Source organism: Neophocaena asiaeorientalis, unplaced genomic scaffold, assembly GCF_003031525.2.
Source record: "Neophocaena asiaeorientalis asiaeorientalis breed wild unplaced genomic scaffold, Neophocaena_asiaeorientalis_V1.1 scaffold303, whole genome shotgun sequence".
NCBI classification, from domain to species: Eukaryota; Metazoa; Chordata; class Mammalia; order Artiodactyla; family Phocoenidae; genus Neophocaena; species Neophocaena asiaeorientalis.
Window position 1 is genome coordinate 1,237,567 of NW_020174420.1, and position 14,286 is coordinate 1,251,852.

General features: G+C 44.0%; 1 protein-coding gene across 11 annotated transcripts in view; it reads right to left on the reverse strand.

The window, feature by feature from the left end:
- Positions 1-14,286, reverse strand: part of DYSF (dysferlin) — a 220,715-nt gene that overhangs the window by 37,409 nt on the left and 169,020 nt on the right. For all 11 annotated transcript variants that reach the window (XM_024756409.1, XM_024756407.1, XM_024756408.1 and 8 more), the window contains one exon: positions 1,669-1,767. In XM_024756409.1, coding sequence (XP_024612177.1) covers positions 1,669-1,767 — 99 coding nt within the window. The remainder of the gene's footprint in view (positions 1-1,668; positions 1,768-14,286) is intronic.

The window sequence follows — 14,286 nt, forward strand, 5'->3', positions numbered from 1 at the left end:
GAAAATTAATATTCTTTTTCTATTGTGTTTTTCTATGATTTCTGCTTTTCTATGCTTTCTTGCTGTATCTTTGTTTTCTATCTTTCACTATTGTGACTATGAGTTGTCTTTTTTTCCCTATGACAGCAATTTCCAAAATATGGGTTTTTTTCCCCCCACCCGTTGTGTACTCCATTCTCTCCATAATACTACAAGCTATTTTTCAAAGACCCATGTTGGTGGTGGTGGTTACTGATCCCTAAAGAACCAGCATTTCTTCCAGATCTGCTTTTCCCCCCAGAAACAGGTTGAATGCATTTTGTTTTTAGACAGCCCATTTTCACTTGGAAACTGTCACAGATCTCAGAGAGGTCAAGCTGGTGGGCTGGGTGCCAGTTCAGCATCCGGCATCTGAGGGAGTGGCAAGGGTGCCAGGGCCATGGGCCACCCTGGCAGGAGTCCTCATTCTTACTTGGCTTTTCTCATTTTTTGGCAAGGCCACAGTACCACATGCCAGACTTAATGTGTCGGACCTTCTTCCTGGTACGCAAATAGTTCTGTCTCTTTGCCCAGCCTCACACACCCACCTACCAAGTCAACAAAGAACTTGCTGCCTGGGGAGGCCTGGGCCTTCTGACTGCTGCTGCCTGAGGCCTCATCTCTGCCCCTCCAGGTCTCCAGGTACAATGACATGGGGGCGTCCAACGCACCAGAGGCAGCTCTGGCCACCTTGTGAGATCACCTTCCATACTGGTCACCCACCACTCCAATAAGCCTCAAGCCCCCTTCATCTAGTCTCTGTCAGGGAGCTCCTTGGGCTTTTCTTGCGTGTCTGACAGCCTTGGCCCCCTCTTGCTCTCTAGGTAGGGCTGCCAGGTTTAGCAAGTGAAAATACAGGACACCCAGTTAAATTTGAATTTTGGATAAACAACAAATAGTTGTTAGATAAGTACGTTCTGTGCAATATTTTAAGCACATTTATACTAAAATATTATTCATTATATATCTGAAGTCCAGTGTAACTGAGCACCCTGAATTTTACCTGGTAACCCTCTCCATGACACTATGTAACTCCTTCAGGGAGTAATTTTGAGTCACCTCTGGTTATCTTTTTTAAAAGTAGTCTGCTTTTAAAAAGTATAACTGTATTTGTGGAATTTCCTCAAAATACCAGAATTTGGCTGACTCATCCCTGGTTTTGTGTTGTTTTTCGGGCTCTGGGGTTTTTTTCCACAGAAACAGAGTTTACCATATTTTTATATGTGCTAGGTAATTTCTATCCCAGTTGCAGAGGTGGGGGAATCAGAGGTACATTCTCACATTGACTTTCCTTTTTATTTTAATAGAAAATTTTTATAATAGAAAAGTTCAAATAACTTTAAGAGAGACAGAATAGTATAACAAATCCCTAAGTACCCATCTCCAAGCTTTAACAATTTTCAATATTTTGCAATTTCAATCAACTTTAATATTATGAACACCTATCAGAGGGTGACCCACATCATCTAAATAATTCATCCTTACTTTTCTTGAGCATTTTAAAACAGATCCCAGGTATCATTTCACCCATAAATATATATGCATATACATATAGGTATACATATATTCGCTTTCAGTTGCACCTCCCGCTGCCCAGTGCACGTGCCCAGGGACTGCTAGACTGAAGAGGACATTGTGAGGAGGGCTCACCTTTAGAGTGTCGAAGTCCTTCTCCAGGTAGGACCCGCACTTTTCCCTCTCCCCTATCGAGGCAAAGAATTTGCTCCACCAATCAATGAACTCCTCCTCCTGAGTGGGTAGAAAAAAAGAGACTGTTTCAGAAACAGAATTTGCCAAGCAAGTTTCTTCTGGACCAACACCAAGCAAGGCTGATGGGCTGGCCTGGACTGCAAATCTCTCCTGCTGGTGTGAGTTCGGGGGAGCAGACAGCTGGAACTCTCTGCCTCTCCAGGGGCCAACTGTGCAGTCAGGAGAAAGGTGTTCACACCTGCTTGGCGTTGAGAGGCAGAGGCTCTCGCCCTGGCCCTGCCTACCTGCACTGTGTGATTCTGTTAAGCTCTTGGGGCTTCCCTTTTCCTTTCTGTGAAATGGGCATAATCATCACGGTCCCCCTGCATTCCAGGGGCACACTGAAGCTAAAATCAGAGGACACATAGGATAACTCTTTGGGGGGAAATGTCAATAAAGTGTTATTTATTAATAAAATACAGTACACCCAGGAAAACTCAGACCCCAAAGGGCTATCCTGAACCCCGCCAGACCACAGCCAAAGAAAATCTTCCAAAATCAGAACTTAGTCTCCTGCAAGGTCAAATCAAGGCAGAGTCCCTGAAATTCAACGAATACTAAGTGCCCATTATTCAAAAGACACTATGCTCAATGGGGGAAATTAGGTGAGGAGAAAGGAAGTTTGTGACAACACACTCTCTGCCCCTTCCTTCCTTCGCTTATTCATATCTGTGGGCAAAGGTGGATGGGCCTGTTGGGGTACACACTGGTCTCCCCGCCGTTTAACTCTTCCTGGACAAGGCCCTCTTGGCTCTTGTGTCTCGAATGCTCCTTCAGCTGTGTCCTGTGCAGGTGTCTGGTCACTCAGGGAGTCAGCAAGCTCTCTGAAGGTGGGATTATCACTCTCCCTGGTCTCCCCCAAAACCCACGCAGGCCCAGGCACTGGGTCTGTGCTGCCGGTAAAGCTCACCCGGTTCCACGGGAAGGGCCCAGGACAAGGTGTCGGGAGAGCCCACTCTGGGGTCCGCTTTCCTCCTCTGTTTGAGGCGGTCAACTAGGGGATCTCCCAGGAGCTTTCTCTGATTCCATAAAATGAACTGAACCCCATCATGAGTTTCTGGAAATGCTAGTGCTCCCTTTAGACCAATGCCCAGTCCGTCAAGCTCCACTTTATCAAGGGTTAGGACATGCTGCTCTACCTTATTAAGGGTTAGCACATGCTGCAGGCAGACCAAGGGAACTTGAACAGGTACAATGGGGAGAGCGTGGACTGAGGTTCTCAGAGTCTCCACCCATCCTGGAAGTACGGCCCTAACACCATGTGTATGGCCAGAATATGGTGCCTAGACAGAGCACCAAGTGGGTGCCAGAGTAAGGCTGAGTCTACAGAGAGTCTCTGTCTGACCAACTTACCAGGAGGATCTTCTGCAGCCAAAAAGGGGAAAAGAGGTTCAGATGGGTTAAGATACAGGGTAGCAGAGCTTTCTGAGTTGTAATGACTCTTCAAACAGCCAGCAAGGCAGACACCGCCCATGATGTTTTAAGTTCAGTTTGAAGAAAAAGATGCCACGGATGAAGAAACATACACAGACACACATAAACTCACCCAGTCACGGACACACAAAAGAACACATTTACACAATCATGCCCAAGGAGATGTATATGCTGAAACACACATATATATCCCCCCAAAGTACACACGCTAACACACAGGCAAATATGTACACAGAAGTAGGAATGGTTAGAATGGAATTCAAGTTAGCTGTTTGATTCCTCTTAAGTCTTTCTTTTCTTCCCCAGCTCAGATACTTAAAGATCTGAGTTTATGACTCAGGCTCAGAGTCAGGCATAAAAAGGCAACAATCAGTGTGTTTTGTACGAGGAAATGACAGGAACACGATAGCTGTGGGAAAGTCATTACATTTCCCTCAGTCTTGAAAAACCAAGTAAATTTCTTTTAAAAAAGAATATGGAGACAGAGACTCTGAGTAATATGATTAACAGTGTCATTTAAATACACAAACATCATGTAATCTAAAAACAGAACTTACACCTTCTTTTCCAGCACCATTGGAGCACTTAGAAAAAATTAAAAGCCACGTAGCCAATGTCAATAAAGTCCAAGGAATAAACCCATTACCAGTCACACTCTCTGACCTCAATAATAAAACTAGAAACTAATGAGAAACTCAAAAATCAAAAATTCCAACCTTTTAGAAATTTAAAGATGTACTCTTAAAACCCTTCTGAGTCAAAGGAAAAACCAAAACTAAAATCACAGATCCTTAGAAAATACCAAGAGTAAGAGGGCTACGCCTTAAAACTTGGTAGCTAAGTCTGTACTCAAAAGAAAATTTAGTCTTGAATATTCTTGCTTTTATACAAAAAGAATGAAAATAAATAACCTGATAACTCAAGAAATTAGAGAAAAGTAGGAAGATAATTTGAAAATGATGAGTAGAATTATGGAGAATATTACAACTGATAATTCAATTCCAGAGCAAACTTTCAAAAGACCAAAAAAATAAACATTAGATTATTTACCAAATCTAATGTTAAAAAGTAGGTACACCATTAGGAATAAGAAAGATCAAATAAAAAGATATTATGGGGCTTCCCTGGTGGCGCAGTGGTTGAGAGTCCTCCTGCCGATGCAGGGGACATGGGTTCGTGCCCCGGTCCGGGAAGATCCCACATGCCGCGGAGCGGCTGGGCCCGTGAGCCATGGCCACTGAGCCTGCGTGTCCGGAGCCTGTGCTCCTCAACGGGAGAGGCCACAACAGTGAGAGGCCCGCGTACCGCCAAAAACAAAAAAAACGATATCATGGAGAGAATAAAAATATTAAGAGATTTGCTACACCCAAATCAATGGAAAAACCCTGGAAAATCTAGATGAAGTAGGTAACTTTCTAAAAATGTATATAAATTGCCAAAATTAATTCAAAAGTAATAGAAAACATGAAGAGATCACTTCCTGAAAGTGGAAGAGATCTCAAAGAACTACCTCCAAAAATGACATCAGGCCAAGATGGTTTCTTTGGAGGCAGGTTCTCTCAGTCTCTCAAAGAATAGATCATTCTTTGCTCCACAGCATAGAAAAAAAATGAAGTTTCTCCCTTTTATTTTGTGAAGCCTGACCAAGGGACACACACGCACACACACACACACACACACACACACACACACACACACACACACATCAATCCTATTCCTGAACAGAGATATAAAGGTCCTAAATAAAATATTAGCAAATAGATTGCAGCAGTAGATTTTGCATGGTCAGACTGGATTATTCCAGAATGCAGGAGTGGATCAGTATCAATAAGCAAGGAGAGAAAACCGAAATAATCATCTATAACAGAAATTTGCAAACTATGGCCCGGTAGCCAGCCACCTGGTTTTGTAATTTACCTATTGTCTGTGGCTGCCTCTTAACTACAACAGCAGAGCTGAGTAGTTGTGACAGAGACCTTATGTACCCCAAACCTAAAGTATTTACTATCTGACCATTTAAGAAGAAGCTTATCAACGCTTGAACTATATAGGCAAAAAAAAAGGGAGTGTGAGGGGTTATAAAATTGTTATAAAATTTTTAGTTATTTCTAAATGAAGCTCTCATGAGTTAAGAATAAAAGGAAACTTTCTTAGCATTGTAAAGACTACCTTCAAGCAATAGCCAGCATTGTACTTAACAGTACCAGGCTTTCTCCCAGAAGGGAGTCTGCCTCAGGGTTCAAATCCTGCCACTCCTAACTGTGTGACCTTGGGAAAAACTTAACTTCTCTGTGCCTCAATTATCTTGTCTGTAAAATGGAAAAACACTAGTACCAATTTGACAGAGTGATCGTGAGGAATAAATGAGTCGTATGTATAAAGTGCTTAGAACAGTGCCCAGCACGGTGCTACTGACAATAGTATTGCTTTTTTGCGTGGACCAGGTTAGCTTCTGGCCAAGGGCTGGCTCTCTCACAGACTGCCAGCAGGAGCGTAGCTGGCCACAATCTTTCCAGAAGGAAATCTGGCTGCATGTTTCTACAGTCCCAAAAATGTGCCTACATTTTGACCCATCGCTCCCATTCTAGAAATCTATTCAAAGAAAGTATTTATAGATATGCATAGAGATTTAACTACATTTATAACAGGGAAAAACAACTTAAGCATCTGACAATAAGGAACTTTTGGGGCAAACTGTACATCCACGTGATTAAATGTTGTACAACATAAAAAAAAATGATGTTGTAGAAATGTTTATTGACATGGAAAGTTATTCACAATGGATGAGACTTACAACAGGTTAAAAACTGAATAATGAGAATTCTTTTTAATTAAAGGATCAAACCCCAAATGTTCACAGCAATTATCTGTGAATGATAAGATTACAGATGTTTTGTTTATTCCTTTTATTCTTGTGTATCACTCAAAGTTTTCTTATTTTTCATTGTATGCATGTATTCCTTACATAATTTTAAAAATGAAAGATTTTAAAACTAAAGAACAATAGGATACTTCAAAACACACCACCAAGAAAATGAAAAGGTAATTCACTGAACAGGAGAAAATATTTGCCCATGTGTATCTGATAAGGGATTTGTAACCAGCATATATAGAGAACTCACAGAATTCAATAATAAAAAGATGAATAACGCAATAAAAATGAGCCATGGATGAAAACAGACATTCCTTGAAAGAAGATACACAAATGGCCAATAAGCACATGAAAAGATGCTTAACCTCATTAGCCATCAAGGAAATGCAAATCAAAACCACAATGAGAGAGCATCTCACACCACTAGGATGGCTATAACCAAAAAGTCAGATAATAACAAATGTTGGTAAAGATGTGGAGAAACTGAGACCCTCATCTACTTCTGGTGGAAATGTAACATGTTGCGGTCACTTTGGAGAATAGCCTGGCAGTTCCTCAAAAGATTAAACAGAGAGTAACCATATGACCCAGGAATTCTACACCTCATTATATATCCAAGAGAAATGAAAACTTAGGTCCTCACAAAAACTTGTACATGAATGTTCATAGCAGCATTATTCATGATAGCCCCAAAGTGAAACAATCCAAATGTCCATCAATGGATAAAGAAAATGTGACGTACCCATATAATGGCACATTATTTGATAATAAAAAGCAGTGAAGAACTGATACATGTTACAACTTGGATGAACCTTGGAAACGTTATGCTAAATGAAAGAAGTTCATATGTGGTCACAAAAGACCACATTGCATGATTTCATTTATATGAAATGTCCAGAATAAGCAAACCCATAGAGACAAAAAATAGATTAGTGGTTGGGAGGAAATGGGGGACAACTGCTGTTGGGGTACAGGATTTCTTTTTGGAATGATGAATATAAAAAGTTGATGATGGATGATGTTTGCACAAGTCTGTTGATAAACTAAATGCCACTGAATTGTATACTTTAAATTGGGGCTTGTATTTTTGTGGATTATCGCAAAAAAAAGGTGTTAAAATAAAAAAGAACAGATGATAAAATACAAGCATATAACCTCTAACAGAAGAACAAAAGCAGAAATCTCAAGTATTTATTTTAAGGAAATTAGAGTTAAGATTTTTTTGTTTTTTTTTTTTTTAAAGAACTAGCAATTGACCACCAAACAGGACTTAAGTCTTACCACACTCAACTCTGCCCGAGAACTCTCAGCTGTAATTTCCTCCTCCCTCCAAGTTCCAGGTGATTTCTATGGCTGGTTCTCCTTAAGCAGACACACTGGTGAGGAGCAGGGCTGGTGACTTTCCTAACCCCTGGTAACCCCAGCTAGCCGGCTGCTCAGTGATTTCAGTCCCTCTTTTCTCCCTGCATCTTGCAGGTAAGTCCTCTTCTAATCGTCCTCATTCTTGACAGAAATGATACATGCAGCAGAATCACAATTTACATCCTAGCTAGTTTATACTTGGCCTCTTGGCCGTTCCCCACTTCTAAATTCCCTTGGCCCTCTCTTGCTCCATTGTATTTCTGGCCAACCAAACCTAGGTTTAAACCCAGCTCTTCCCCATCACATCCAATGTGGCTGAATAATAGCAAACCAGAGGCTGGTCTCACTCCAAGTTCATGTCACAGCCTCAAGTGGGTCCATTGCTGTCAACCACTCCATCTCAACTCCCTGGTCCTCTGCTCTCCCCACGCCGGACACGAGCATTCCACACCTTCTCCTTTCCTCTCAGCCCTCTAACACCTCCTCCCTGTCGTCACTCTGGGCCAGTGACCCTGCTTCCTCTTTCTCTTAGAACAGAAGCAATCAGAAGAGACCCCACCCCCTGCAAGCCCACCAGCACCGGCACCACACCCGCCCGCCCTCCTGTTACAAAGGTGCTCTGCTTGCACCCCGACCCAAGACCACCCCTGCACTCATGCCCTCTGACCCATTCAAGGACGTGATCCTCTTCCCCCTCTCCTGTGTCATCACACTTCCCTCTCTACTGGATCATTCTCATCGGCGTTCAAACATGTGACACTAGTCCCCCATCATTTAAAAAGAAAACCCTCAAACCGCACTTTTGGCTCCCACCTACTTTCTTTCTTCCTTTTGCAGAAAAACGTCTAGAGTTGTCTACACTTGTCTCTAATTCTTGTCTTTCCATTCTCTCTGCTCCACCGAAACTTGCCTATCAAGGTCACCGAGGACTCAGGCCTCAAAAATCAACCAAGAGCAGTATTTGATAGAGGCAGTCACTTCCTGTCTTTGAAACATCCCCCTTGCCTTACAGAGCATCACGGTTGTGGTCCTCCCACCCTACTGGTCACGCCTTCCCAGTCTCTGCTGATTCCTCCTTGTCACCTGTGCTTTGATCATCTGAGTAGCCTGGGGCTCCAGGCTCAGACCCCTTCTCCTCCCCATCCACTCTTACTCCCTTGGGGTTCCCCTCGAGTCTGATGTCTTTAAATAACACATACACTGAGGAACCCCACGTGGAGCTCTCTCCAACCTGCATGATTCCTCTGAACTCCAGCTGCCTGTTTAACATCTCCGACTAGACATCTAATAAGCTTCTCGAATGTGCCATCTCCAGAATCCAATTCCTAATCACACCTCCCACCCACCCACCTGCTCCTTCCACAGTCTTCCTCTTATAAGCAAGTGCAACTCCTTCCTTCCAGATGCTCACGTCAAAACCCCTGCAGTCACTTTGGACTCTTTCTCATGCCCCACATTCCATCCATCGGCGAATCCTGTTGGCGCCACCTTCAGTACATACTCAGAATCAGACCGATTCTCCCCTATCACCACGGGCCTGGTCCCCATCATCTGGATTGTTTTGGGGGTTTTGTTTTTTTTTTAAACATCTTTATTGGAGTATAATTGCTCTACAATGGTGTGTTAGTTTCTGCTGTATAATAAAGTGAATCAGCCATACAAATACACATATCCCCATATCTCCTCCCTCTTGCATCTCCCTCCCACCCACCCTCCCTATCCCATCCCTTTAGGTGGTCACAAAGCACCGAGCTGATCTCCCTGTGCTATGCGGCTGCTTCCCACTAGCTATCTATTTTACGTTTGGTAGTGTATATATGTCCATGCCACTCTCACTTTGTCCCAGCTTATCCTTCCTCCTCCCCATGTCCTCAAGTCCATTCTCTACATCTGTGTCTTTATTCCTGTCCAGCCCCTAGGTTCTTCAGAACTTTTTTTGTTTTGTTTTGTTTTGTTTAGATTCCATATATATGTGTTAGCATACGGCATTTGTTTTTCTCTTTCTGACTTACTTCACTCTGTATGACAGACTCTAGGTCCATCCACCTCACTACAAATGACTCAATTTCGTTTCTTTTTATGGCTGAGTAATATTCCATTGTATATATGTGCCACATCTTCTTTAACCATTCATCTGTCAGTGGACACCTAGGTTGCCTCCATGTCCTGGCTGTTGTAAATAGAGCTGCAGTGAACATTGTGGTACATGACTCTTTTTGAATTATGGTTTTCTCAGGGTATATGCCCAGTAGTGGGATTGCTGGATCATAGGGTAGTTCTATTTTTAGTTTTTTAAGGAACCTCCATACTGTTCTCCATAGTGGCTGTATCAATTTACATTCCCACCAACAGTGCAAGAGGGTTCCCTTTTCTCCACACTCTCTCCAGCATTTAGAGTTTGTAGATTTTTTGATGATGGCCATTCTGACCGGTGTGAGATGATACCTCATTGTAGTTTTGATGTGCATTTCTCTAATGATTAGTGATGTTGAGCATCCTTTCATGTGTTTGTTGGCAATCTGTATGTCTTCTTTGGAGAAATGGCTATTTAGGTCTTCTGCCCATTTTTGGATTGGGTTGTTTGTTTTTTTAATATTGAGCTGCATGAGCTGCTTGTAAATTTTGGAGATTAATCCTTTGTCAGTTGCTTTGTTTGCAAATATTTTCTCTCATTCTGAATGGCACCAGTCTTCTAACTGGCCTCCCTGCCTTCACCCTTGCCCCCAAATCTATTCTCAATACGACAGCCACACACATCGGAACACATCGCCTCTCTGTGCAAATCCAGTGATTTGCCAACTCACTTGGAATAAGGCCAAAGCCCTTACAACAACAGCAAGCTAAAGTCTCTCATGATCAGGCCCTCACACCTCCCCCACCTCACGGCCTTCCACTGCTTCCTCACTCACACCGCTCCCACCCCGGTGGCCTTCCCAGTCTGCGAACATCTCCAGAGCCTTCATGCTCCTCCCACGGCAGGAACTCTATTCCTCCCCTGAGTCACTTCATCACCTCCTTCAAGTCTTGACTAACTACGATCTGTTTTCCCCTCCTTATTCACCATATTTTAAATCACTATCCCCCTCCCAGCAATTCTCATTCCCCCTTCCTTGCTTTTTCTCCCTAGCAGTTATCACCATCAGACACTCCATATATTTTATTTAGGTACTTGTTTATTACGTCCCATGATGGCACAGATGTTTATCTTTTTTAACGCAATACCTCCATCCAATCCTTAGAACATTTCCTGGCGCATTTTTGGAGGCCAGTCAATATCTAACGGATATATGAATGCCTAGACAGCAGGGGGGTGGGGAGGCAGGATCCCTGGCTTTTAAATTTCCTAACGCAGATAATATGCCATTAAAAAAAGAGGTTTAAGAGGATGTTCTTTCCAGCCCTTCTCCCGCTATTTACAGAGGAGATGAAAGAGTAGAGTGGGAGAGGAAGCAAGAACCAGAGTCTGTGAGGGTTTCTGGTAAGGCAGCCCCACACCCTCCGCCACAGGTTAGCCCCGAAGTGTACATGGCATAGACCCCTCTGTAACCTTGGAGATCCTGTAAGCAGCAGCCATCCAGAAATTGCCAGACAGTTTGGGGCGTATGGCACTTGACAGAAGACGGCTGCATGGGTGTCATGGGACAGAGAGCCTGAGGGAGTCCTCGTCATTTCCTGTAGACCCCGGAGTGTCACAAAGGAGCTGCCAAATTGTACCGTGCTCCCCAGAAAGGCTTGAAAGGTAGTCGAGAGAGAGAGCCGGGACACCTGAAAGGGCCTTCTGGTCGAGATAATGAGATATAGTCTGTTTGGTCTGCGTGCCCAATAGATCCGGGATGCGCACACACTAGTGACCAGGGGTCCCTTCCTGTGGAGGTCATGACCTTATGGAAGCCCAACCCAGAATTCAGCTGCCTCCCAGGCGTGAGGACAAGAAAGAAAAATCCAAAACTAACTAAAGCTTAAACCTAAATGGTTGAAGTTACCAGGACTTTTCTGCCAGGAAAAATGTGAGCTCAAAAGAGAGATTAAGTTGAATTACAGAAAAATAAAGTTATATTTTCAACACGCTCACAGATGTGACTTGAAAATATCATTCCTGCTATTTCACTAACCTGGCTTCTGATGGAGTTACTTCATGCCCACTTCTTCCTTCCCTTCCTCAAGAAGCCCAAGAATAAGTTAGCCCCCCCATGAGAATGAGCCCCACAGAAACAGGACGGTCCTCCCATGCCTTATCCCAGATGTGCCAAAGCCAAGCCACCCTCTGGTGTTAGTGGAATCCGATAATCCAAAGCTCCAAAAGGGAAATGGTCGTACACACTCTCTAATTCAAAGTGTGCTCTTGACCTCATTGTGTAATAGCTAAGCATCTAGTCTTGGAACACGACAAAGAGGAGAAACAAATGCAAATGTCTTGATTGTTGAAGTGTCACCTCAGGCTTTAGCAAGAAGTCTGGCCATTAAAGCTTTATTTCCCTGTGCCCAAGGTTCAAGGTCCCTCACCATTCAGCCAGCCAAGCAAGTAAGTCTGATCAAGGCACGGACTGGCGGCCTCTCCAATTTCAGCTAATAGCCAACATTCAGTTCCTGAGCAACCAGAGCCATGTAACAAAGACATGCTTCTCCAGGCTTGATCCAGTCTAATGGGCACCCTAATCCCTCCGAAGACCCAAATCAGCACGGCACATTCAGACCATTTAATCTCCCATTTTCATTCAGTAAGCCTGACGCATTTCATGAATATGGATGGCAAAATTGACAACAATCATTCCAAGCCTGACTTTCTGTGAAGTTAGGCAAGTTGGGGAAGGCAGGGAGTATCGCTTGTGTTCTCTCCCCAGGATGAACTCTTGAATCAAAGAGAAAAGTTCATGGTCAAATTCCTTTATCACCAAGGTTACAATGTTAAACCTTGGAGTCACTATAGGGAACTATACACCCACCTCCATTTATTAAAACTAATTTTAAGCAGGCCTTCATTGCCTACGTCAACCAGAAGGTAGCCATCCTAGACTGTGTTGAAAGTAACTTCTGTCTTAGCACAAACCAGCATCATCGAGATCGTAATATTAGAACCCAACACTGGGATTAGTATAGGCTTCGAGTTGGTGTCTGTGAAGATATTTTGTGACCTATAAAGTTTACCATGATAAACGCTCTTCTTGATGTTGTCAACATCACCAGTTTGACCCCCAAAGCTGCTGCCCCATAGCTCAACATCTGCAGAACTGGAATAATGACGTGATGATTCTCTAGTTCTTTAATTAACGTCTTGAGATTTAAAAACTGAGTCTGTTTGCTCACACACACATCAATACAAACACAGACATAACATGCAAGTACTCACACCTCCATGTAAACCAGACAAACCCCTAGACGTGCAACGCCCCGACTCTGAACCTATCCCACCCCATGCATACTAAAAGTTTCATGCGCCCCCAAACCACACAGACTTACACCCACCGTCAGCTACCATGTTGATTCAGCAGAACTCTACATACTAATGACAAAAAAACCCACTTAATTATTCCCACGAGTGGAAGACTGGGCTTTCAGTCTCGTGTGGACACTCCCTGCAGTTCTGCCTCCACGTCTGTGGAAGGGATCACTACTCTGTTTACTCTGACTTCCAGCTGGACCAGCAGAGGTGGGAGGAAAAGGAAGACCTTTAACCAAAATGCTGAATTGCTTCCAAAAGGCCCCGTGAATCAGTGTGCCTGAAATCTGGCAAAGTCAAGCAGATGGTGAGCAGAGAAGGGTCAGGACCTGACAATTTGACTACTGGCCTGATCCAGATGGAGGGCGCAAGTGAGGTGGGGGACCTGTGGAAAATCTCTTCCAAACTCAGAAGCCTAAGGTATGTATGGGGGCCCCATGACTTGGTCCTCTGAGGACAGCATGACCCCATAACCTATGCAGAAAGTCCACACGAATGGAATCTATCCAGCAGGGTGAATGGAAGAAGAGTGTTCAAACCTACGAAGAAAGCAATGAGACATTGCTACTCAAAATCTGTGATGATTCCAGTAGGGCCTGGGCAAAAACTTGCCTTACCTTCGTTCTGCTTATATAGACAGTTTTGTTTGACAGGAGTTCCAGCCATCTACTTAAGAGAAAAACTATTTTTGAAGGCCTTCCCAAGGCTGCAGAAGCATTCATCAAACTACAGACACTAATCTTAGCTATCTTAAATTCAATTTTAGAAGTATTTTGGGGGAGCCTACTATGTGCCAAAGTCAACCTACTTTCTAGTTACTGTGTGAGTTTTCATACACAAAGTCATATTACTTTTCAAATATTCTATATTTTGAACTCGCTGCTAATTCAGGCTGGTTTCCCATGCCTCCGTGAACGTAAGAGAGGTGCTCACGTCACTGGGCAGGTTGATAAGCTCCACTGAGCATCCTCAGGGGGAACCTGTACTCAGCAGTGAGCGCTGAACCAAGCAAGTTCCAAGCACTGTTTTGACCCAGGCTGGGGAACGGGAGGGGACAGGGATGATGACAGGACCATCAGGGGCAGGAAGGCATTAAATTAGACCTCAGAGAGAACTTCCTGTCCTGTAGATTTTCAAGGAAAGCCGAGAATTTCCCTCTGGGAAGAGATGAAGCTTCTTCCTTGTGGACCAGGGGAAAGACCTCTCGGGAAGAGGGGAGTACGGGGCAGAGGCAGGGAGGGCTGCTAGGTGGGGGCTGGGGCCTCTTCCTCCCTGATGAGGCCCTGGAGTTCGCCAGACAAGTCTCACCCTGGGCTGTCCCCCCTGCAGTGCGCATCGAGGGAGGAGGGGTGCACCCCCGAGGAGACCACAGGAATGCCAAGCAGGGGAAAGGCGCCCGGAGCCAAGGGCTCCG